At 42.1% G+C, this 22,834-nt stretch overlaps 1 protein-coding gene across 1 annotated transcript in view; it reads right to left on the bottom strand.

The window, feature by feature from the left end:
- The window catches only part of Abca13 (ATP binding cassette subfamily A member 13), a 405,330-nt gene that overhangs the window by 352,723 nt on the left and 29,773 nt on the right, over positions 1-22,834 (bottom strand). Inside the window, exons 3-7 of the mRNA XM_057772486.1 lie at positions 20,935-21,058; positions 7,537-7,688; positions 5,878-5,906; positions 3,688-3,851; positions 1,823-1,953 (exon numbers count right to left, since the gene is read on the bottom strand). Of these exons, the coding sequence (XP_057628469.1) occupies positions 1,823-1,953; positions 3,688-3,851; positions 5,878-5,906; positions 7,537-7,688; positions 20,935-21,058 (600 nt within the window). The remainder of the gene's footprint in view (positions 1-1,822; positions 1,954-3,687; positions 3,852-5,877; positions 5,907-7,536; positions 7,689-20,934; positions 21,059-22,834) is intronic.

Genomic DNA, 22,834 nt, shown 5'->3' on the forward strand with positions numbered 1-22,834 from the left:
CAGGAATCTCTGTGAAACCAATACATGGTATACCTCAGGACATAGGACCAAAAGTAAAAGGCCAAAGGAAGGTGTGACCCAAGAGTTGCCCGCCTCCAGCCCTTGCTCACACATGCCTCTGGAGCATCTCTCTATAGTGCATCCCAAATCTATTACTCCACTGGCCACTGAGACTTAGCCTGGCTCCCTTTCTGAGCTAGCCCCCAGCACTGCCTGATATAACTCAAATACATTGACAACTGAGCACTCTCCACTCCAGGCAAGCCCCTGCATGTCAAGCACTATTCCTTTTTCCTAGAAATGCTCACTGAGCCTGTCAATGAATCCTAACATTCTTCAAAATCCTTCCTTGACGCTGTCCTTGAAGAAGATGCCAGATCTCCACTCTTTGGTCTCTGTTTTCTGTATTGACATCTTTGCTTCTTTACAAATATGCATCTCTGAGTGCAACAATCATTTCTTACTGATAACTATGATCTCAGCTACCTTCAGAAACCAAGTCTAGTTGATTATAAGTTCAATACCAGCCTGAGAAACTTAATGAAATACTTTCTCTAAATAAAAATAATTTTAATGTAGAAATAACTTTATTGGAATGAACTCACAAATAAAATATCATGCATCTAGGTTAGCCTAGCCACTCAAACAAACACTTGTTTAATATACAAATCTCAAGGAGTTTGTGTAAAAAATAATAATAATGATAAGCGGGAGGGGGATGCTAAAGAGATGGTCCTGTGGTTGAGAGCGAATAATGCTGTGGTATAAGACCTGAGCTAGTTAAACTCCCAGTACCCATAGCCAATGAATCACAACTGCCTCCAACTCCACTTCAACCTGGTGCACTCCTCTGACCTTATCTATAGGCACTGTACTCATGTGTCCAAGCCTATACACATATACATATAATTAAAAATAAAAATAAAATATGTCTTAAAGTACTGGGTATATAAAAAAGGTGATAGAATACTTGAGTGATGTGTAAGGCTCTAGATTCCAACTTTAGTCACAGAGAGAGAGAGCGCGCGTGCTATTTCCTTCTTAGATCATAGATGAAATAGGTAGATGCACGCTGAAGATGGTGGATTAGCAATGACGGTGTGTGGGTAGAGAATGGATTAACTGATATATTGATATATAAATGAGTAGAGAGGTGGGTGGGCAGATGAACAGCCAAATGGCTATGTGGGTAACTAGATGACTGATCAGATGGACAGGTAGACAAGAGATGATAGCACATGGATTCTAACTTCACCACTCTCTCGCAGTACTTCCCATAGAGGATTAAACAAAGAAAGAAAACACGGGATAAACTTATAAGCAAAATATTAACTCCAATGACAACTTAATAATGTCCGAGTCAAGAAAACAGGGGATCCCATCCCCTCCCTGAAGAGAGCTGCTTGTTACCTACACAATAGTATGCCGTCTCTGAATTACCTCACTGTTTAGCCACTGCCTGCAACTCCAGCTTCTTCCCAGTAGGAACTTAAAGAGAGGAAAGGTAAAAAGCACAGAACAAGTGGTTCGTTTTAACTTAAAAGAGCTTACAACTTAGGGAATTCAGAAGTCAGTTATTTGGAATACGAATGCAGTTCTTATTGGCAATGACTGCGGGATTTTCAGCCGCAGCAGTAGAAAGCCAGTCACTTTTGACTGGAAAGTTTTAATTCTATGTCTGTCTTTTGCTAGCAGAAACAGTGGGTTTGGGGTCGAGTTATTCATTAATCACGTCTTTGAAGAGCCCTGCAGCTCTGTGCCTGTTAAAGCACCGCAAGAATGGAATACCCCCAACCCGGCCCCAGCCCTCCAGGTCCCTCACCATTGGCAGCTGTTCCATGCTGCAACAGAAACCGCAGGGTGGAAATGGTCACGTTCAGAACATGTCTAGAAACCTGGGGGACCATCTGCTGCAATGGTAGCCAGTCCACAGCTCCCAGAGATGTTAACAAACTAGAACAGAAACAGAACCAGACAGAGTGAGTTGGTAGCCAGCCAAAGAGTATCAACTCCAGACTTATTTATTTCCCATTAGCCAGACCCCAGCCCTGTTCCAATATGTTGCCAAACCATTAATATGTCAGCATTCTGTTTGGTTTAATGTAACCCTAACTCCCTGGGCAAGAGAACAATTAGAAGTGAGTTCCTCTCTTGAAACATCCAGAGTGGCTTTCACACTCACCCTGTTTGGGGGTGCTCTATCACGGGGGCTGTTTTATGCTCAGCCTTGGGTCTTCTGGCCCACTCTTGGCAGCTGACAAGGCCAGACAGAATACACAATATGAAAAAGGGATGAGCAGCCAGCCGGGCTGCCTCAGGCTCCCATAGTCAGTCTAATGCTCAGAGAACATGCTGCACTATGTCCTATCCAAGCACCTGAAAAAGTCCTGGGCCAACCAGAGGTTCTCAAACTGCTTTACAGATAAGGAGTTTTAGACAAGGGGAGTCCATAGGTCTATGATATGAATTCTGTTTTTAAGTGACAATATTTTATAGATGCAGTTATAGGTCAGGAAAACATCTTCAGCTGAGTTGGAACTGCATGCGTTTTAGCCGCACAAAGCTGACTCTACCATGCGTCATGGTCCCAAACAGGTGATCTTCACGTGGTTTCCCAGTAAGGAAAATCTCTACCTGCGGTTTTGTGCAGTTAGGAGAACCCTACGCTTGTAAAAAATCATCCCTGAACCCCAACATCACTTGCAAGCAATGCCTACAATGAGTAAATTTCCTTGCTATCATAGACACAATACAAATGAAAGCCACAGAAGGTGACACTGTCAGCCACTGTCATCAATACCTTCTAGTTTCAATTCATACCTCTCTCTAAACAATCTGACCATTCCCACCGTCCACTGTTCATGCGTCCAGTGCATAGAGCAAGGGGACGGAGGGAGGCTCCCTCCGCCATGTCAAGTATTTAAGATAATGAAGTGTTAGGATGTGTTTGAATCTCCACCATCCAATGCATCTTCAAGACAACTAAAAAGTCATAAGGGTTCTGATCCTCAGAAGAGCTGTGCTGCAGAACTTGAGGGCTAAGAGGCACCCACCCCTGACAACCCTCAGCCATATCAGAATCGCAAGGGGCTGTGTATTTTGTGGTGACGTTTATAATTCAATGTCAAAATCACTGGTGAAAAAGTAGGAAGCCCACTACAGAAATCTCTGCTCCAGAATGCACCTCTAAGGACATGCAGTCAGAGCCACAATACCAATCGGGTCCCAACTTGTCAGGAAGGCACAGAGCTTATCAGGCTACACGTTGTCTTGGGCATTATTAGCTCCGATTACTACATTTATGTCACCACTTTACTAGTGGTGAAAACCTTAGAAAAAACACAGCTGATGGTAAGATCATGAAGAATGTTATGGTACATACTGTTTGATCAACATGGAATATTATGCAGTCAATAGAAATGATCATTCAAAGACAATACAAGCCAATGAAATGTTAATCAGATAATGTTAGCTTTCTGGTGGTTGCCTATGAGCTAAACAGTACCTCTGCCCCCAGGTAAGATATGTGCACACAGACGGAGACAAAGACAGAGGTGTAATAGCTCCAGATGTTTCAGCAGAACACTAGGAGAGTTTCTGTTATGAAAACAATACTCAGTGAAACATTCCCCTGTTACAATGGTGGAGCATAAGACATATAACCACTTGTTGCTATTTTTCACTTACTTCAAACCTGCCTCGAGAAAGTGTGTCACAGTATCCACACTGTCTTCCAAGTGAGCGTGGGTTGTGCGAAGTCTGGGAAGTGAGTGTAGAAAGTGCCACACGTGAGGCTGCTGGTGGAGATTTTCCAATCTGGAAAGCACATCCTCGGTTTTATTGAGATCCACCTGACAGATAAAAAAATGTCAAAAGTTTTCCTAGTTAATGTTTAACCAGGCAAAGAAGAGACAGAAAGGCAGACTGACAAGATACTTCAGATGGGTACAAAACTCATGACTAGCACCTGCCTATGTTCGACAGACAAGATTTTAAAACTACTAGGTTGCTTCTACTTTTAAAATAGATAAATTTGTATGTCTAAAATCAAGTATCAACACCAAAAAACAGCCACTAAAATAACTGTAAACGATCATAAAGAAAAATAAGGTAAGAAGAAAAGCAGCAAAAAGAAGTGGAAAGAGAAAGGAAAGAAGGACTCAGGAAAGAGAAGAAGGGAGGGGATGGAAGCAGGTTTTTGCTGTCACAGGCCCTACCAATGGGTGGTACCCTGGCAGAGTTGCTCAGGGTGCCAGCCCCCATCCCCTCAGGCTGAGCTTGCTTCTGATGTCCCCATCAGATGCAGAAAGTAAATCTTCTCAGCACGTGCTTTCTGTGGGGTGCTCTGACCAGGAGGCTGGGCTCTCAGGGAACCATCAGCCTTAGCTGAGGCTAGACCAGACAGCCAGCAAGAGGTGTGGAACCTGGGCTCAGGAACAGCTTCTATGCCTGGCCTTTCAGCTCTCTTCCTATCTTCCTGGAATTGGAAAACTTGTCTCTTGCCCATTCCTTCTCTCTCCCAGGAGACAGGAGTTCCACTCCCACCCTCTTCCCTCTATGGGAAGCAGGAGCAATCACCACCTGGAGGCTGTTACCTGAAATGTGTGCTGCTCTCACCTGATCTCTCCACAGTACTAAGTCATATATAAATATATATATATATATATATGTATGTATATATGGTATATATACATATATATGGTCATATATATATATATGGAAAGGCATCAACATTTACTTATCCTAGTTTTAAATATTAAAATTATTCATCCTTCTAAATAACCTACTTATGTGTGAAAGTGTTTAGTGTAAGTAAGATAAATTGTCAGAAAGGTCACAAAGGGCATCAAGCTGTTTGTCAAAATTGATTGTATCAGCCTTTCATTGCCACAAGCCATCGGACATTTAGGTGAGCTACTCATCACAAGTCCCTCAAAATGCTAATTGATCATTAAAATAGTGCTTCACCCGATTAAGCTAACATTCTTCAGTTATTTGTAAACTGAGCTTCCACGAACCTTGATGAGCCCCTTCTCCCTGGTACAGCAGTTAGGGTAGGCGTCTGACCACAGTAAGGAGTCATTTGATGGATGCACAGGCACGCCTGCTCCATCCAGAGCAAAGGCTGGCCTTTACTGTTGGACGCTTCCAATGGTTTACTATGTACATGTTTGCTTAAGCTGCTTTGGAGTCTTCCGAGAATTGTTCAGACACAATGTCAGAGCACAGTGCTGCCAAAGTGGGCTTTGAGTGTCTGGAGGAGCAGTGTGAGCAGGCAAGAACCTCGGTGTTGACAGGTTCACCCTTTGCTTGAGCCTCCTCAACCCCGACTCTGCTAATTGCCTGGGTGAGTCTCTGCTGTGAGGTTGTCGTCTTTGAAAGAAACTTAGCAGCATTTCCCCCTCTATTCACCAAAAAAAAAAAAAGAAAAGAAAAAAGAATGACCTCTCCACCCACCCTCACTGTGACAACCTCAAATGTGTACAGACGATGACAAGTCGTCCTATTGATAACTATGACCTTAACTAAAGTCCTACATTTAAAGCAAGTCAACAGTAATATGCCAAACACAAATCTCACCAACTTTGAGGTCTTGTTGGCTTAAATCCCTCCTCCAAAGTAACTTGAGTATTACCTACCTAACCCGTTACCTCCCCTCCCACCTTCTCCTCCTCACGGACCCAGAGAGCTCTGACTTAAGAAATCAAAACTCATCTTTCAGTATATATCTGATGTAAATTTATTTCAGTTGAGTACCACCATGCACAGTTGCTGTAAAAAAAAATCAGATTAATAGTTTTTGAAAATATAAACTCAGCTACAAAGAGAACACTGAATCATTGTGTCTGTGTTTCCAGCCTTGCTGGGGATACTCACTGTTAGAAAACTTGAGCCATAGGAGGAACCTACAATAAAACCAATAAAACACATTTAACAGATCAGCTAGTCAGACTTCAGAGTGCTTGCTTCAGTCTGCAAGTGAAATGAGACAGCCGGGCTCAAACTACAAAGGAGAGCAAGTAGAAGGATAAATATGAAGACTGCTGTTGTTGCTATATCCCAAACCTCACTGATATAATTTCCAATAAAGCAATCTCAATACTTTGTCCGGTATTGTTGCTGATCTCTCACTATACCTGACATTGGGAGCACTCACCACAAAATGAAAAGAGCAAATGGAAATAGAGAAAAGCAAGTTGGACGTGTTAGCACACCCTATAGTTGACTCTTTTTGCTCTTTGTTCTTTGGGGGCCTGCCACCCCATTCCCAAATAAATACACAAAGACTTATTCTTACCTATGAATGCCTGGTCATAGCGTGGCTTATTTCTAGTCAGCTTTCTTAAATTATCCCATCTACTTTTTGCCTCTTGGGTTTTACCTTTCTTTATTCTATATCTCTTTCTTTCCTTCTTACTCTGGGGCTGCCTGTGTTGCTGGGTGGCTGGCCCCTGGCATCCTCCTTTCCTTCTCCTTTTCTTATTCCTCCCTGTTCTCCTGTGTATTCTCTCTGCCTGGCAACCCCACCTATTACTCTCTCCTGCCTAGCTATTGGCCGTTCAGCTCTTTATTAGATCAATCAGGTGTGTTAGACAGGCAAAGTAACACAACATTACAGAGTTAAACAAATGCAATACATCTTTGCATCATTAAACAAATATTCCACAGAACAAACTAATATAACACATCTTGGACTCATATTCCACAACAGCTGCAATCCCAACACCCAGGAAGCAGAGGCAGGAGGATTACTGAATTCAGAACCGGCCTGGTCTACATAGTAAGCTCCAGGTCATCCCGCACTACAAAGCAAGACCCTTTCTCAGAGAACAAACAGGCAAAATCTTCAGATGTGAGGAAAAGTAAAATTATTGTTTTTCAAAATTTTAAATAATGGGAAGTATCTCAGACAATAACAAACTGAAAATAGATATACCCATCTGGAGAAAATTGTTTTTTCAATTGTATCGAAAAAAAGAAAGAAAAGAAATGCACTTTTAAGAAATAAGAAATGTTATTGCTTATTGAGATAAGATCTTTATCGTGTAGCCCAGGCTCGCCTTGACAATATCATCTTGCTCTACTCCTCAAATGCTGAGGTTACATGCATGAACCTGGACCCCATGACAGAGTCTAGCAGATGTCCCTCATCTGCTGTGGAAGGGCACCTGTCTTTTGTTGACAGCCTCTCTCAAAACCCAAAAGGAAAGACCAAGTCACATATCCAGAGAAAAAAGAATAGAGAATGTATGTAGAGAAGGTGTGGACAGTTCTTAAATATGGGCAGACAGCATGGGATGGAGAGATGGCATTAGAAGGGGTGGTTAAACTGGGTAGGCCTCAGCCTATGGGCTAACTCCTCCTTTTTACCCCTTATGCCTCCTAGAGAGGAAGGATCCAACCCCACCATCCTTAACAGCAAGCAGTGTTGGCCTTGTCCATCAGGGGGTGCACCTTCTCCTAAACTCGGGAGAAGCTGGTAGCATAAGGGATTCTCACTCCCCAAAAAACAAGGATACCTTTTCCGGATCTTACCCGAGGTTTCGGATCTTTTCAGCCAGAGTTTTTGTAAGCTCTTTGCCTTGTCCATTGTTTCAAAAATGTCCTCAGCCAGGTCCTGTATCTCTTTTAAAAAGGCCAAGCTACTGACTTGGCTGTCGTCTGTTGCAGTTTGGAACCTAGACGAACTTCAGATACAAAGAATAAATATCACAGATGAAAGTACTCTTACGGGAATCAGTTCCCCTGGAGTTTGAAAGGGTTTGACACTCCATACCAAACTGTCTTCAGAGAGATACACACAAGGCTCCAAGCCTACCACCAGAACAACCCTTGATTGACCATCATTCAAAATGGAAATTTTCTCTAAAATATGCACACTGAAGATTAGAAAAAGTATCCTCTTTCTTTTCGTTATCTGTAAAGCTCAAAATTGTATATAGCCATTAGCCATTTTTTTCATATATTCAACGTGTATTATACCGCACACTCAATGTAAGCTGCAGAGCGTAAGCATCAATGAGAACGAACAGGAGACAGAGAGGATTGTGGGTAGAGATTGATGCTATGGGAAGAGGAATACATGGTACCGGGTGGTGGCGAGGGCTCCTAGCTGATAGCTGAGAAATAGCCTAAGAATGGGAAGAACTGGGGCGTCTGTGCCGGGCATGGGGGCACATGTGAAAAGGCCCCGAGGGTGGCGAGAGTCAGAAGTGTCTGGATAAGAGAGAGTGGAATTGGGGGGAGCCAGAAGAGTCCAAGCAGTTAGTCGCGGGAAGACAACAATTCAACAGTATATCCACCAGATCTGTTGACTACAAACAACCATGATCTACTCAACAGATCTTTTGGAGTGACCTGCCTAACCAGGACAAGCCATTCAAACATGCCATTAGCTGTAGAAACAGTATTTGCTAAGCCCAGCGCCTGTTCCTGGAAAAAAAAAAAAAAAATCCTGAAAATGACGTTGACTTCCTCCTCTTCTAAGGACCACTTACAAAACACCTGCTGCTAACTTCCCTTGGGCAGTGAGAACCTCAAGGCTTTCCCACAAAGATCAGGAACCAGTAACAGCACTGTTTCCTCCCAGTGCCTTTTCAGTATCGTCTGCAGCCACCCACGACTTGAGAGCAAAACTGAAATAAAGACACATGGATTTAAAAATAAAATAACGCTGGGCTGCAGAGGTGCCTCGGTGTTTAAAAACGATCTTTGCCTTCGCGGAGGTCTGAGGTTTGAGGTCAATACCTACATGAGGGCTCAAAGCCATCTGTAGCCCCACTCCTGGAGCATCCAAAGCCCTATTCTTCCCTCCTCACCAGGCACACATGTGGTGCACAGGCATACATGCGGACAAAATACACATGCACATAAAATATTAAAATCGATAGGTGTTTTTGAAAGAAGGAAGAAGCAAGAAAAGGCCTTTCTTCAAAGATGCATGGTGGTCTACAAATTCAAAAACTGTAAAGAAAGTTTAAGAGAATTTTTTAAAACTAAAATAAGAATCAGTCTCTTTCTTGAGTTTCCTCCAACGAACAAGCACACCTGACATTAAAGAAAGAGCCTTACCACGTCAGAGTGAGGAAAGATGGAGGCTGTGGCTTTGGAGATAGGCAAAAGCAGACAGATTCAGGTCCACTGTGGACCCGGCAAAGACCTTTAACGAATCAGGTGTGGAGCATCAACTATGGTATACTTTTCTGTATTTCTGGTGCTTTGACATGTTGAGGGCTTGCTGGCCTAAATCCGTGAACCCTGCCAGGGTAGTCAGTCCTTAGACATGGCAAACATCAACCCTACGCGGCTGAATTCATCCATACCTATGTATTTACTTGATTAAAATGGGAGCTTATGGAGAGGCATATGGGCTGGACTTCTGAGATGCTAAAAGATGCAGGCACCAATGGCTTCTCCTGGAGCAGGGTGGAAATACAGGTTCAAACTTGCAACACTACCTACTACCCAAGAAGAGAAACCAGAGGGCTCTTCTGAGACTCACATACTGAATATTCAAGGATTGTAACTGCTTTCCCACGGAGACTTTTAGTTCCTCCTTCCTTTATGTACACTATTTATTTGCTCTAAGTAGATTATCTTATTCAGATTTATTTGCTTTTAATTTAATTAAAACATTTTCTTGCATTTTTTTCTTTGAATTTTATTTTTGCATTGAGCAATGTTTCTCCTACAAGGTAATAAATACATATATATGATATTTGATATTTTATAAGCATAGAAAATGCTAAAAACCCTACATAAATTCTAATTCTAGGGGAATACATTAGTAGTAGTAGATGTTTATGAAAGTATTTTCTTTCTCCTTAGAAACAGGGTCCAGGACCCATTGGTGTCAAGGGCACCACAGGAAAACCCACAGAACCAACTACCCTGGGCTCATAAGGGCTCACAGAGACTGAAGTGACAACCAGAGAGCCTGCATGGGACTGTCCTAGGCTCCCTGTACATATGTTACAGTTACGTAGCTTAGCCCTCTTTTAGGATTCTGTCTCTGACTCTGTTGTCTGCTTTTGGGACCCACTCCTCTACTTGCTTGCCTCACCCAGCCTTAATGGAAGAGGAAGAACCTACTTTCACTGCAGCTTCATAAATCATGCCTGGCTGATATCCATGGGAGGCCTGCCTGTATCTGAAGAGAAAGAGTGGACGAGGAATGGATAGCATGGAGATGGGAGGGAAGGCTGGGGGAGAAACTGGGAACAGTGGAGGGGACTTGGGTTGGGATGTAAAAATAATAATAATTAATTAAATTTTTTTGAAAAAGACAAAAAATAGAAGAACAGGTTCCTAGAAATGTAACCCTACTGAGAACCCAGAGTAAGCAACAGGCCACCTAGGAAACTTGGTCACTAGTAGCTCTCGAGCCTCCTCCAGGAAACTCCTATAGGGGTGCTAGAGGCTGCTGGGAACCCACCTTGTCATCTGCACCTCCTACCAGGGACCCACAGGCTAACCCAATGTTGTAGGACAACACAGACTGGAATTTTAAGTAGGAAACGATAAGCCTGATGTAGCTTTCTAAATCTTGTAACAACCATGTATGGATTTTGCATGTGAGGTCTCCCTATGTAGCCCAGGCTGACCTTGAACTCCCAATTTTCTTTCTACTGGGTACTGGAACCACAAATATGTGCTCATGTGTGTGTGTATGTTTGTGTGTATATGTATACATGTATTTGTGTTTGTGTGTATGTGTGTGTGTTTGTGTGTGTATTGTGTTTGTGTGTATCTGACCTCGGAATCTCTGTGTACTGTGCTCTCTCTATTTCTCCTGCTCATCTCTCACTAGGGGTTTCTAACTCAGCTACTAAGAGGCAAGAACTACTATATGTGTGGCCAAGTCAGTCACAGGGCATAGGATCTGGAGAGTCGCAATCACATCTCACAAATTATCTTAGTAGACGGGACAGACCTCAACCACTACATTGAGGACATCTATCTAGCAAGCATAGTTCGAAAATTTCCAACTACTTCAAATGCTGATGTAAGTAGCTAGGCAGGCATTGGTAAACGTGGAGGCCATTGATGTTGGACCTCTCCTTTATAATAAGCTTTTAATCCTACCCCTCATTTCCCTGGTACCTCGCCAATTCTAAGAAAAGGAAATTGCACAATTGCCCCTCCCTAAAATTTCAAACACGATATGAAAAGATGGCAGCCCAGACCTGACACAGCATTCTACACTGGCCAAATGATCGTAAGATCACAAGAACATACTACTGGTCCTTCTTAAAGGGCTAATCCAATCATGCCTGTCAATCACCTCGACAAAAGACTACCTCCGGAGAGCTGACACCTAAGGTCAAGTTTAAGGAAATGGGAAGAATGCTTATTCCCTTAATGAAATATGCACTTACAAGCTCCAGTAGGCCCTCCTAAGATGTTGCTGATTACAGACCTCCACTAGATACCAGCGAAAATCTGAAGCATGCTGCCCAGATGTCGCGAGCTGTCTCCCTTCCTCTAAAGACAGGCACGCAGGCACGCACGCATGCACGTACGCATCGCACACACGCACGCATGCGCTCAGCTACTTACAGACTATTTCTAACTCATTGAACACTATTTTACTCTCTTCCCCATTTCCAGCTCTTTTCTCAGGCAGTTGCTTTGGTGTTCAGCTTGTCTGCCCTGTTGATTTTCCCTCAAACTCTTCTGAAAGGTCCTTGTGCTTCCTTCAGAGTCCACTTTCGTTTATTCTTTACATTTTGTTTTTTTGTTTGTTTGTTTGGCTTTTTGAAGACATGGTTTCTCTGTGTAGCATGTCTGCCCATGAAATGGCTTTGTAGACCAGGCTGACCTCAAACTCAGGGATCCACCTCCTTTGCTGGGATTAAAGATGTGTGCAACCACTGCCCGGCCTTTGAGTCCACTTTCAAATCCTTTAATTTACGAGACAAAGAATCTGTAAGAATCAGTCACGTTTTTCAACACCAACATTTCATACGCCTCTCCGAAAACACCCCCAAGAGAGCGGGTGTCTCGCTAGCATGCACTTTGGGACTTTCTTGTGCACAAAGACCATGTGTTTACACTCCAGAGCAGGAGAGAAGGCGCTGAGAGCTTCACAGCACCAAGAAGAAAACCAGGATGAAGGAGTGCGGTACGGAGCCTGACTTGGAGGCAGCCTTGGTGCTGCTGCGAGAAATTTCTGATTATTGTCCTCAGTTTTCCACTAGCATGGAACAGTCTTCAACTGTTTACAGACATCGAATAAAGCAAAATTTAAAAGACTTGCCCATTAAAACATAAATAGAATATTACTGAGCAATAAAAAGAAAGACATGTTGACACATACAAGACAGGCAGGTCTTTCGAGTGTGGTGTTGACTGAAAACCACAAACGAATTCCGTGAAGTTCCCTTCTTTATTCCACGGATATTCTCAAAATGACAAAACTAGAGAAACAGAGGACAGATCAATGATCGGTGGGGACAACAGGCAGACAGGGAAGGGACTTCAGGAAAGGCATGAGGAAGTCCCGTGTTGTCTGGATTGTAGTGTCATGGGAGCGTGTTCCAGTGCCACATGGCAGGGAAGTACAGACATATACACACATCACACACACAGTGTGCGCGTACACAAACATACCCCTCCACACATGCATACACAGAAATGTATACACATAAAAATGAACCAGTTCTGGACTCTACCTAAGAGTCCTAGATCATGTCTGTCCCTGGTGCAGTTTTACCCTTGCTTGGGCAGTGCATCACTATGTGAGGGACCTGACTGAAAGGGCTGTAACAGGAAAACACAAATCAAACCCACAGCGAAGATGGGCAAGGTGTTGCCTGCCTGAATCTCAGCTCCTGGAGGGGCACAGGCAGGATGATGATGGGTGGGAGGAAGCCTGTGCTGTGAAGTGAGATGGTCTAAAAAAAAAAAAAAAAAAAAAAAAGAATGACTAGAGACTGAGATCCCTAGAAGAGCATTTGCCTAGCATGGATAATGTGAGGCCAAGTCCCATGCCAGTACAAAGATGGAAGGAAAAGAAGGAAGCAGAGAGGAAGAAGAAAGAGAAAGTAGGTAGGGGAAAAGAGAGAAGGGCAGGAGAGGCGGGGAGGGAGGGAGGAAGGAAGGATGTTTTAAGTACTGATGGGGGAAAAAAAAAGAAACTGAACCCTCAGAACCCACAGGCAGGAAGATAAAGTGGAATGATAACTCTGAACAGAGACATCTGCAAGGTAAGCAATCTAATGTTCTCAGCTAATGTGGCTCCCAGTCCGTGAAAAATAATGGTGGCAGCCAGTCTCCATAGTCACCAGCAGATGGAACCACTGTCACCATAGCCACCAGCAGAGGGCCACTGTCACCATAACCACCAGCAGAGGGTCACTGCTGTACAGGTTGGGAGGAGGCTAATATGTGGTTTATCTGTGAGACCGCCAAAGTTAGGATTTGTAATACAAGTAAGAGCAAGTGAAAATAGAAGGTTTCTGTAGGGGTTTTCCCCCTAACATAGCCACTTTGGGAATACATCCAACAATTGACAATTTTTCAAAATGCTAAATAAAATTGCCATACAGCCTAAGAAAAGTCTATGAAAAAAAACACACATCTGAAAAAAAACTTGTACACAAATACAGTAGCATCATTTGTAATAGTTGAGACACAGTAATAATTTAAATATCGTTTAATGTATGAATAGATAAGTCAAGTACTAATTTAAAATATGTTATATATTGAATATTAAATAAAATATGAATATATTGAATATGTATATGAAATATTGTTGGGAACCCATAAAGGAATTTCCAAGACATTACTAAATAAAGAAGACACACACACACACAAGTACACAAACACACAGGCACACACACAAAGATGCAGGTACACATATATGAACTAACACACACATACACACAGAGGTACACAAACACACAGACACACACACATAGATGCTGGTACATATATATAGACAAATACATACAGGTAGGTACACATATACACACAAACACATACATATACATAAATACACACTCATTCACACAAGCATAGACACGAACACACAGATCCTATAAAAAAGGAACTGGGCTGGAGAGATGGCTCAGCGGTTAAGAGCACTGCCTGCTCTTCCAAAGGTCCTGAGTTCAATTCCTGGCAACCACATGGTGGCTCACAACCATCTGTAATGAGGTCTGGTGCCCTCTTCTGGCCTGCAGGCATACACACAGACAGAATATTGTATATAAATAAATAAATAATAAATAAATAAATAAATAAATAAATATTTTTTTAAAAAGGAACTGTCCACAGTATTGCAATCTACAGAAAAGGAAGGAGTCTGCTAAGTCCAGCACTGAGGGTAGAGGGAAATTAATGCTATGGACACAGACTTTTCTTTTTGAGGTGATGAAAAAATGTAATTGATTATGATGATCAATGTTAAGTGTAATTTACAACTATAGAGATGTCAAAACTATTCTTCAAATGAGTCACTCATATGGTGCTGTAAATTAGATCTCAATTCACTTTTTTTTAGGAATAAAAAAACATAATACCAATCAAAATCTTAACATGCACTTTGTAGATATACACAAGCAAACTTTGAAAACTGGTGTGAAATCCATAATCCCTAGAAAATCACAATGACTTTAAAGGAACGAAACTGAGAACTCACACTAACTCCAAGAGTTTCCCTGACACGCTACCATTAAGGTCAGAAAGGACAGTGGAACTGGAAAAAAAAAAAAGCCAGAACTGCACGCTATCATTGCCTCAACTGATGCTTTTCACAGTCAGATAAATAAGGAAGATGGTTCTGCACACAAGAAGAGAAATGGTTAAGAAAAAATGGCTTCCATGAAAGCCCAAACATTAAGGTTTTCTGGTGAGAACTAAGTCTGAAAACACAGTATATTAACTGGGCTGCAGTAGTAAAGCCCCAGGCACTGGATGTGTGAAAGGACACAAATGTCTTTTCTCACTGATCTGAGGCTGGAGTCCTGGGTTGGCTGGACTCAGAGGAAGGGAAAGGGCATCTTTCTGGTGTGCAGATGGCCATTCTTAGATGTGTCCTAGTCAAAAAGAGAAAGTATTCCCTTTCCTTGCAAGAGGTCTATTATACCAAAGATCCTCTTTGAACCTTAATTCGGTAAAAGCCCTGTCATTGGTATAGTAATATGGGTAGTTAAGGCTTCAATACCAGAATTACAGGACAGCACAGTTCAGCCCATAGCTTGCCATGCTCAGCACCTAAATCTCAAGGCCTTCTCTTATGTAAACAACATGGGCTCAGTCTCAATGCACAGTTCTGCAGAGTCCACCCACAGGCTCTGTATGAAAGTGCCACCTTTGACTCTTTCAGAGACGCCAATTAGAAAGGAACATGCAAGGGTTCCCACATCAGAGCTACCGGGTAAGGCATCTTGTGCCAAGGAAAATAAAGAAGTGACTATACCCTCTGAAACCTTGAAGTAGTCAGCCTTGCTTCCTGGGTCTATTGGGATCAATATATTTTTTAAAAAATAAAGGTACCAATGGAAATTTATGAGGGTAAGATAAAATTAGGATAACAACAAATTAGAAAAAATATAGCTAACAATACAGGTCTTAGTCAGGCTTCTATTGTTATGATAAAACACCGTAACCAAAATCAAGTTTGGAAGGAAAGGATTTATTTCATCTTACACCTCCAATAAGAGTCCATCCCTGAGGAGGAAAGTCAGAGCAGGAACTCAAACAGGGCAGGAAATTGGAGGCAGAAACTGAAGTGAAAGCTGAAGAAAACTGCTTAAGGACTTGCTCCTCATGGCTTGTTCAGCTCTCATTCCTATAGCTCCCGGAATCACCACCAACAGTGAGCTGGGCCTCCCACTTCTACCACTAAATAAGAAAATGTACTACAGACTCGCCTACAGGACAATCTTAGTGGAGACATTTTCTCAATTACAGTTTCTTCTCGGTTAACTCCACCTTGTGTCGAGTTGACATAAAACTAGATAGAGCAATTGACCCTTCGCCTTGACGCACAAATACATCACTATTGCACTAGAACCCTTCCTTCCTCATTTGGTTCCCAGTCAGCATAATAATATAAAAATCAAATAGTAGAACATTACAACTTTTAAAAGACCCACAGTCTTTAAAAATCCAAACACTTTAAAATGTTTGTCTCTTTAAAACATCCAAAGTCTCTCTCTAAGTTCAAAACCCCCAAAATCTCCCTAAAATATCAAAGACCCTTCAAAATTACAGTTTTTCAATTTCGAGCTCCAGTAAAATCATAATAAGCTGAATGCATTCATATTTCAAGAGGGAAGAACCAGGGCACAGTCACAATTTGAACAAATTAAAACCAAAGTCCAACAGTGTCGGTATCAGACATCTGGAACTCATTCACAATCTTCTAGGCTCTTCGAAGAGCTTGGAAAGCCATTCATAGCACATACATCTTGTCCCATAAGCTCAGGCTGGTTCCATTCCATGCCTGCTGGGGTCACTGGTAATTGTCCCATGCTACTGATATCTGCAAAAGGTTGGGGTCTCCACTGCAGCTAGGCTTCATTTTCACCAGTGGCCTCTCCTGGCCTCTCGTGGTGTCAAGCCCCAACTGCTCTTCATAACTCCTACCAAGTTCGGCTGCCAACAAGAGAGACAACCTTGGCTGCATGTGAAGCAAAGATTCTGTGGGCTAACTCTGAGGAAACACTTCCCAAAAGATGTCGAAGGCCCCAGCAAGCCAACTGTTTCATTTTAATAGTTCTTGTCTCTTTTAATTCTTCAGCTCCAGCAAACAAGACGGAAGATGTAAACAACCCTGGTAGAGGCTTTCTTCCTCCTGAAACTTCACAAGCCTGGCCTCCATTGTCTGCACTGCTCTCCGCAAGATTTTCTGTTTCCACAGTAACCCCTTAAACTCTGACCACTCAATGTTCTTCCATGGTTCTCCCCAAAATATGGTCAAGTCTACTGCAGAAATACCCCACATGTATGTTATCAATTTCTGTCTTAGCTCAGGTTTCTATTGCTGTGATGAAATGCCATGCATGCAAGCTGGGAGGAAGGGGGTGGCATTTATTTCATGTTGCAGTTCCACTCCCACCTATAAAGGGTGCTTTGGATGAAGCAGGAGGATTTAATTACACAGAAAAAAAAAACAAAAAACTGGGTCCTTGCTCAGGCAGAGCATCTTAGAACTGAACTTAGATGTGACAAATTTTGAAAGACAAGAGTGAAAAGTCACCTACGAAGCTGGAAGTTGAGGCAGCACAGTGATGAAGAAGACAGAACCGGCAGCAGCAGAGAAAGCAGTAAAGGGGATTAATGATCATTAAGAACTTAGAAATACTTTAGACTGGAAAAAAGCAAACATAGAGGCAGTCGTGGCATGTTGATAATTAAAATAACTGAAACTTTTCAAGATTTCTTTTCTAATTACATGTCTGTTCAGAGGTGGGGATGTGTATAGTGCAGGTGCCTGCAGAAGCCAGAAGAAAGAATCAGGTTTCATGGGACTGAAGTTATTGAGCCGAGTCCCTCCCACGTAATGTAAGGGCTGAGAACTGAACGCGGGACCTATGCAAGAGCAGTACATGCTCTCAGCCACTGAGCCGACCCTCCAGCCCAAAACTTTTCTTATTAGTAGAAGTAGTATTTTAAGCAGAAATTGAGAGTGGAAGTCTAAACTGGCAACCTAGGTGGAGGGCAAGGCAAGTTATGCAGAAAAGAGCAAAGAACATGCTTCCGGAGCTAACTCAACCTGCCCTCAGAGTGATTGGCAGCAGGAGGGGTCAGATGCACAGAGCATATGAGTAGCACAGAACATTTCAAATTTTCTTCCACTTACTCACTTTGGTTTGAACGAGGAGTGACTCCCTAACGAAACACTGTGGGAATAGCCCTTAATCCGCTATTGGAAGTGATTGTAGTTTTGCTCTGAAACCCTCTTATTGAAGCAGAGGGGAATCTCCCTACAAAGCCAGGAATGAGGAAGCTGATTTTCATAATCATACTCCACATCAGAATGTACCCGGAAGTTCTGCCCAAAGTAAGCTTCCCCTGAGTGATCAGGAAGATCGTAGCCATTCATGAAGCGAATTAACCATGGTGATAGCTAACTCGTTTTGAAATAAAAACATGTTTTCAGGATTTGTAAACCAAGACAGTCAGAAGGGAGTTGCTGAGGGTTTTATTGCTATTGTTTGGTCTTTTGTGTGTTCACTTTGAACTTGAGCAGAATTCATACCTAAAGAACCATGAAAACAAATGAGCAATGCTGGCCGAGCGGGTCTGAGAGCCAGGCCCTCCCTCTTAGCTCGTGTCTTCCTCACGGTTCGCTCTTTTCTCATTGCTTATGCTATTCTTTCTGCTTTCATCCTCCGTTCCCCACACCTCTACGCTGGCCCTCCTCAATACCAAGAGGCGGTTTAGAATTTAAAGCTCTTAAAATCATAGCAATGCTGGAGAATTTGGCTACTGACGATGATTTTGAGAATGTGAGATAAACACTTTCAAGGTTGACTTTATAATTCTTGAGTTTTTGCACACTGAAATGTGTTAAAACGGAAGAGCACACAAACAAAAAAAAATAGTTATTTACTGGAGTAAAAAAAAAAAAGTCTACCAAACCAACACCAATACTTCTCTAATTAGTCCATAAAATATAAAAAGGAAAGAACACTGCTAATCTTATAGTAAGGCAATATTACCCTGATAATAATAAAAACTAGATAAAAATATTACAAAAATGAATATTATTGATCAATTTCTTGAACAAACACAAGTACAAAAATTTTCAACAAAAGAGTTGCAAACCAATTTAAGACTATAACAAAAAATAAGCTTCCTATTATTATTATTATTCCCCTTATATTACTATTAAATAATAAATGTTGAGAAGATAATATATTCATTGTGATCAAGTTGGCTTTATTTTAGAGATACAGGTTTAATAGATGTAAATCAATAACTGCAACCCACCACATATGTTCAGAAATCACATGATCTTAATATAGAAAGAGCCTTTGATAACATTCACTATCTCTTCATGATAAAAGTCCTGAAGAAACTGGAAAAAGAAGTAACATACTTTAATAAAAAAGAAAAAAAGGAAGTATACACACAACAAAAAACCTCTTGTGCTTAATGGGGGAAATAAAAGCACTTTCTCTACCACAAGGACACGTGCTTAACTATATTCACAGCAGCATTGTTTGTCATAGTCAGAACCTGGAAACAACCTAAAAGCCCCTCAGCCGAAGAATGGATAAGGAAAATGTGGTACGTTTATACAATGGAGTACTACACAGCAGAAAAAAAAATAATGACATCTTGAATTTTGCAGGAAAATGGATGGATCTGGAAAACATTATTTTGAATGAGGTAACCCAGACCCAGAAAGACAATTATCACATGTACTCACTCATAGACGGTTTTTAAATATAAAGCAAAGAAAAACAGCCTACAAACCACAATCCTAGAGAACCTAGACAACAGTGAGGACACTATGAGAGACACACCCAGATCTAATCTACATGGGAAGTAGAAAAAGACAAGATATCCTGAGTAAATTGGGAGCATAGGGACCATGAGAGAGGGTAGAAGAAAAGGGGAGAGGCAGGGAGGGAAGCAGAAAAAAAAATGTAAAGCCAATAAAATCAATTTTAAAAAAAGAACTTATAAAACTCCCACTGGTCTAGGGCTTGATTCTGTGTCATGATCTTTTGTATTTGTCCCTTAATCTTCACCATAACTGAGATGGGGGATGATAAGCCCTAGTCACAGAGGACATAAGTTTGCCCTGAACTACCAAACCAGAAGGATCTAAAGCTGACTCTATTACTTGTTTAGCTACAGAAATCTATTCTTTCCACGTCTACGTTTTATTGACTCTCTATTCTGAGTAGGCACCACTGGAGACCTGAAATGAGGATGACAGTAACTCCCAGTCTCCAATGCTCCCCTGAGACCATGGCTCTTGCAGAAGTCTTGAGTTTGGATCCCAGAACTTACATGGCAGCTCACAACCATCCGTAACTTCAGTTCCAGGGGATCCAGTTCCCTCTTCCCACCTCTGTTAGCACCAGGCGCACACATAGTACATATACGTGTATTCAGGCAAAGCATACCCATAAAATCTAAAATTCTAAAGCTGAAAGATAAATACCTTCTGTTTTAGCATTTGTTTCATGTTTTAAAATCTTCAACTGTTTAATTGCAACAAGCATGACCTCAACTCCACATCATCCAACCTGATAAACTCAAAACATGGCGATCAGCTCGTCACTTTCTTCCCTTCCTTATTCCACCTGAGAGAAGTTCCCAGAACATTTTGGATTCTCCAAGTTAAACCTCTTCATTTTGAACCTTGTCATTTAAACCAACTCCTGCTGTGTCTCTTGATTAACAATGCCAAATAAGGCCATGGGCTATCTCAGCACCACTCGGCATTGTGGGAATCTGAGAAGGCCATGGAAAACCATCATGACCCGAGGAGGGTTAGTGCAGAGAGGAAAGCAGTGCCTGACTGCTCTCTCACCAGACGACAACTTGGCACAAGATCTTGATCATCTTACAGTAAGAACATCTAGCAGTCAGTCCCCAAACCACTCATTTTTCCAACTATGCCCAAATGAAAAACTGACTAAGCGGATAATTTTGAAGTCAGAGTTTAACTACAGAAAATAATGAAAAGCGAACAGAATTTTCCTCATCAGCATTTAGCATGCTGTGAGTCTCGAAATACAGTGGACATGAGTAGAAGCAATTGTTATGTGACTCCGAGCAATAAAACTGATTTCTTTTTAACTCTGAATTCTAAACTTTCATTGTCCCTGACACGTCCCAGATTACTAAGCATGCATAAAAATCACATGATGTTGGAGAAGTTGGGGGATCTGAGGGAGGGGAAGGGGACAGCATATAAAACCATCCTAAGAATTCTAAAAAGAATGTTTGTGTTTCTCATACCGAAAATGGTGATCCATGGAACTCTCAAAGCTGATGTTCCTACAACTTGAGCCAGTGTTACAAAGAAGTCCTTGAACAAAAGGGAGAACACCCCGACTGGGAAGATCCCGGGCTTGCAAGAAACCTGGACATAAACATAAGGAAGAAATTAGTTCTGATACCTATTATCTGAAGTAGGGTGCTATATGCAATGACCCTGACTCCCAGTTCAATTGTGTATAATGTAGAGGGCTTGTGTCAAGTGGCAAGTGGAGATCTAAGCGTCCAGCCCACCAGACCCCAGTTTTTCTGTATCCATCCACCCATCCTTATTCTCTTGCTGTCCCAGTTCGTTCACTCCTTGAAACCATGCAAGATATGGTAGATGGTGCCAAACAGGGTCATAAACAGCAGATACTGACTATGGGGAACTCACACTGGCTAGAAAACAGAACGCTCTCATGAGAAGCCCACTAGGAAAATGAAGAAATAAGGGTAATGGAACAGGTAAAGGAATTGTTGGGAGAGCATTTCAAGATAGACAGTCGGGTATTAAGAAGAAGAATCTAGAGACATGCAGTTACATGTTAATTGGTACAATCTATAATTAGGTAGTTATATGTTAACAGATAGAATCTAGAGACAGACAGTTACATGTTAGTACTTACAAAGAGATTTTAGGACAAGCGAAATTGAGAGATAGGTAGCTTTCTGTTGGTGCTTTGGACTTCTGGTATAACCATGGGATGGGGTGGAGATGCTGCTGCTTCCTTGGTTCTTGGGCTGTGTTGGGGAAGTGTGCCCTTGGTTTTCAGGGATGCAGGAAATTAATTTGGCAAGTTGGAAGAAATAATGAAAAGATTGATAGGCAAATACATGCTTGAATGACCGAAAAAAACAAGCATGAAGCAGGTAAAGGACACCCAATGGTGGAGCTCTGGCCTGACTGGCTACAGGGGCCACCAGGAAAAGCTGGGTGAGTTGGGTGAGCAGGCACCTTCCAGTAGCCTGCACTGGTAGCACAACTTTCCAGAGGCCCAGAACGAGCTCTGATTAAATGGTACTCAGTTTATTTACAACCCAATCCTATTTCTGATATGTCTGGTAACTCATGAAGGTAAAAACCAGTCAAAAGAGAAGTCTCCTGGGCCTATGTGTTTTCATCTAGTGGCTTGGTTAATATCCCATTCAATAACTGCTTATACTGAGGAGTTTTTCCATTTTGGAGGACACTTCTCTAACTACCTGCAGTACCCATGAGCTCTGTTCATACAGCTATTAGGGGCAGGTTACAGTTCTGTGATTTAGACGGGATTTAATATGTCTCGTAGATTTTGAATATATGAGCAGATATAATTGGGAAATAATTGAAACCTACCTCCTGGGTGTTTGGACCCACAATAATGATGCCATGAATGTGGCCCAATTACATTGGCACATCCTGGAAAAGCAAGAGATTTCTGATCAGATTGTTCTCCTGCTAATACTGCACTTGACTCACTGAAGGCATCAATCCCTTTAGCCGGCTAAGGCATTCCTTTTCCTTTTGTTGGGCACAGCAGCTGGCATGGTTCCTCTCGTCAGCCTCATGGCCTGGTGTCAAGCACCGCAGTGAGCCACCCCCGCACTAAGAATAAAGAGTCCTCCTGAACGTCTAAGAAATTGTAGGGAGCAAGTAAGGTGCTGAGTGAATGTCAAGGACCCCACTGACTCACATACCACGGAAGTGGCAACATCTTCTCCAGGTGATCCTCGGAGGATGGCAAAGCCTTCCTCTGATCCTTGTACAGATATTGAAAATGTCCACCACAGTTTTCCCCCTGGATGTTGATGTCCTAAAAACTACCCCCCTGCAAACACTGCTCCTACTGACATTAGCTAAGCCTGCCTCCTTGTTCGGGTATATAAAATAACCACATTT

The sequence above is a fragment of the Chionomys nivalis genome, chromosome 6 (assembly GCF_950005125.1).
Source record: "Chionomys nivalis chromosome 6, mChiNiv1.1, whole genome shotgun sequence".
Classification (NCBI taxonomy): Eukaryota; Metazoa; Chordata; class Mammalia; order Rodentia; family Cricetidae; genus Chionomys; species Chionomys nivalis.